Source organism: Trypanosoma theileri, assembly GCF_002087225.1.
Source record: "Trypanosoma theileri isolate Edinburgh chromosome Unknown TM35_Tth_26_V1, whole genome shotgun sequence".
Taxonomy (NCBI): domain Eukaryota; phylum Euglenozoa; class Kinetoplastea; order Trypanosomatida; family Trypanosomatidae; genus Trypanosoma; species Trypanosoma theileri.
Window position 1 is genome coordinate 28,182 of NW_021639868.1, and position 933 is coordinate 29,114.

Here is a 933-nt window from a genome sequence, read left to right on the forward strand (position 1 = left end):
CTTCGTCCACTCGGATGAGGCAAGGGTCTCCACGATGATCTCACCGGCTATCCAGCCGCCCACCATCAACTCCCCAACAACCTCGTCCTCCAGAAAGACCTCAGGATTCTGGTAGTCCGACTGGTTGCTGTTCTTCAGGTAGTTCGTCATCAGAGTTTGGAACCGCATGACCGCCTCATACCGCGTGTCCGTAGGCAGCGGGTTTGAACCCGTTGTGATGACGCGTCCAGCCAGAAAAGGGGTGCCGGCAGCAACAGCAGCCTTATAGTACGAGATTATAGTGCCTTGTGTGCCTAGGGGAGACTGCACATACGCCTCATTGACACGACTGTCAGACATCATCATCTGGATGAACGCCTCCGTTGTCTTTGAGGTCTTGCCAAAGATACTCACGGACTGCGGTAGGGTAGCAGCAAACTTCTCCCACTCCGCCTGGAACNAGAGCAACGACAGTCCCACCTGCCGGGATCCAGGACTGACGTTCAACTCTTTCACATACCTGCTGTAGCGTCCACAACAGGTAGTTAAGCTTAGTTCTATACATTGTTTACACATTATATGCACTTAGATACGGTGAACTACACCACTCTAAGGAGAAGAAAAACCCTGGTTGGGCTGTGACACAATCAGTGAGGAAAAGTCCACGCTTTCACGCATTACAGAAGCTGTCGGAAAATACGCACACACACAAAAAAAAAGAAAATTCACTATCATATGGGAGGCAATAAATACCGCATTCCTCTGATGGCTAACGTTTCTACAGAATGCTATCGCTAAGACCCATTCACCATAAATGTTCCCGCATAGCATCAGCATTTCGTCTTACCACATGATCAATAATCGGAGATGCACAACAGTATCAATTGTTCATAGATAAATCGCTGGTGAGCACATAATCATTATGGACCGTCACAAATACATTAAAAAAAAAAA

The 933-nt window shown here is 47.7% G+C and overlaps 1 protein-coding gene across 1 annotated transcript; it reads right to left on the reverse strand.

The window, feature by feature from the left end:
• Nucleotides 1–555, reverse strand: TM35_000261110 (receptor-type adenylate cyclase; the record flags this gene model as incomplete). The annotated part of the gene is made up of 1 exon (XM_029027848.1): nucleotides 1–555. A coding segment is annotated over one exon (555 nt), but the record flags the coding sequence as incomplete, so codon positions are not given.
• Nucleotides 556–933: the final 378 nt, after the last annotated feature.